Here is a 1,594-nt window from a genome sequence, read left to right as displayed (position 1 = left end):
CCTAATTTTTAAATAAAATAGTATAATGATTAACGTCCAAAAGGTCAGTAATTGTCCTATTCTAATGTTTTCCGAAATCAGGGTATGAAAGCAGTTCTACCTAGGGTCCTGTAGGAATAATAAATTATTCAAATCCCACCCACCCGAAGAAGAATATAGAATCAATTTGCAAAACGTTAAGGCTCGAAGATTATTGTCGTCTGGGAAGACATGCCATGTAATGTGGTAGAAGCCGTAGGAAGCTGGTTCCTCCGAATCCCAGGTAAAATTATACCAGATTCTACGGCAGACCTGAATCTTAAGGGTCACCACATTGAAGGTCTAAAATTCCAGATCATGATTTTTGTTTTATCTAAGTACTGTCCTATAAAGAACTAGGAGGGTGAACAGAATCCAGATATTACAAGCACAATTAAATATCAATTTACATACCTTCCTACGTCAATGATAAAATATGCAGTTTCTCACTAAAATAACTAAAATTCTAGGGGTTTGTAGATTTCGTTACGTCATTAAGGAAAATCGTCAGATTTATATATTGATGCTTAATAAAATGTTGGATCATATTGCCTGGGATTCTGAAACATTTGCCAGAAAACAGTGAACACGCAGACTCATCGTCTCTCACGGGTACAGGTACTGTCATGCGAATGCGATCCTTGCCGTTGGCGCCGTCCAATTTGAAGGCGCTCTCGAACTTCCGACGCGTTAGCCCCACTTGGTGCACCATGCTGTACCATGTATCTTCGAACACAAGTCTGTAATACGTGAATATCTCATCCTCGTAAAGCAGGAACAGACGCAGTATCTTCTCTGGCCACACACGGCACGAATCAACGAGGAAAGGTTGTGCTACTGAAAGCTGTTGGTGTTCGTGAGTCTTGATATGTGAAGGCAGATTCATCTTGATGCCCTGCCATGCGCAGTACGTGTCCTTTTCACGACTAGCTGGGCATGTAAGCAGCATGAAATGGCAGTATTTGTAATGCTCTGTAATAGCGGACAGGGGCATCATGGCCACGCAGCCGATCAGATTCCACGGGCAGTTGAATGACGCCAAACTCAGTATCTTCATCACGTTTCGGTTTTGTGTTTTGGTCAGAGGTTTGAAGCAGATCAAGCATAGGGTTAACAGAGGCAGGCATTTGCCACAGTAAGAGTGGCCGGACACGCAGATCTGGACGGGTGACGTCAGTATCTCTTCACAGCTGGGACAAACCATCTTACTGAGGAGTTCCTGAAAGTTCTCACAGAAGATCTTGATGTTGGGCACCCTGTCTGGAGACACCGATCTCTCTGGCATCTGGGGTGCTGAAGATACGTTCGGTGGAGAATTAGTTGGCGTCCCAGTCTCCACTTGCTTCGTCCTGTAGACAGATGATCACAATTTGCTTAAGTCAGAAAAGCGAGCAGTCACCGTACTTCTGAGTCATTTGAATTCAGTCTTTATTGTATGCACACTTGTGAGTTATACATGGTAGTTCTAATTCTATAGCAAACAAATCAATACCACTATATTGCTGACCCTGCTCGGCCGTCATTGGACAATCATTACATGAATAACTAACTAAACTAACTTCATGGAGCTGAGCCC

General features: G+C 43.1%; 1 protein-coding gene across 1 annotated transcript; it reads right to left on the bottom strand.

The window, feature by feature from the left end:
- Positions 1-628: 628 nt before the first annotated feature.
- LOC111875167 (E3 ubiquitin-protein ligase SIAH1B) lies at positions 629-1,367 on the bottom strand (the record flags this gene model as incomplete). Its single annotated transcript, XM_023871231.1, has 1 exon — positions 629-1,367. A coding segment is annotated over one exon (739 nt), but the record flags the coding sequence as incomplete, so codon positions are not given.
- Positions 1,368-1,594: the final 227 nt, after the last annotated feature.

Source organism: Cryptotermes secundus, unplaced genomic scaffold (genome assembly GCF_002891405.2).
Source record: "Cryptotermes secundus unplaced genomic scaffold, Csec_1.0 C38640050, whole genome shotgun sequence".
Lineage (NCBI taxonomy): Eukaryota > Metazoa > Arthropoda > Insecta > Blattodea > Kalotermitidae > Cryptotermes > Cryptotermes secundus.
The sequence above is the reverse complement of the archived record's forward strand: the minus strand, read 5'-3'. Positions and strand labels throughout refer to the sequence as shown.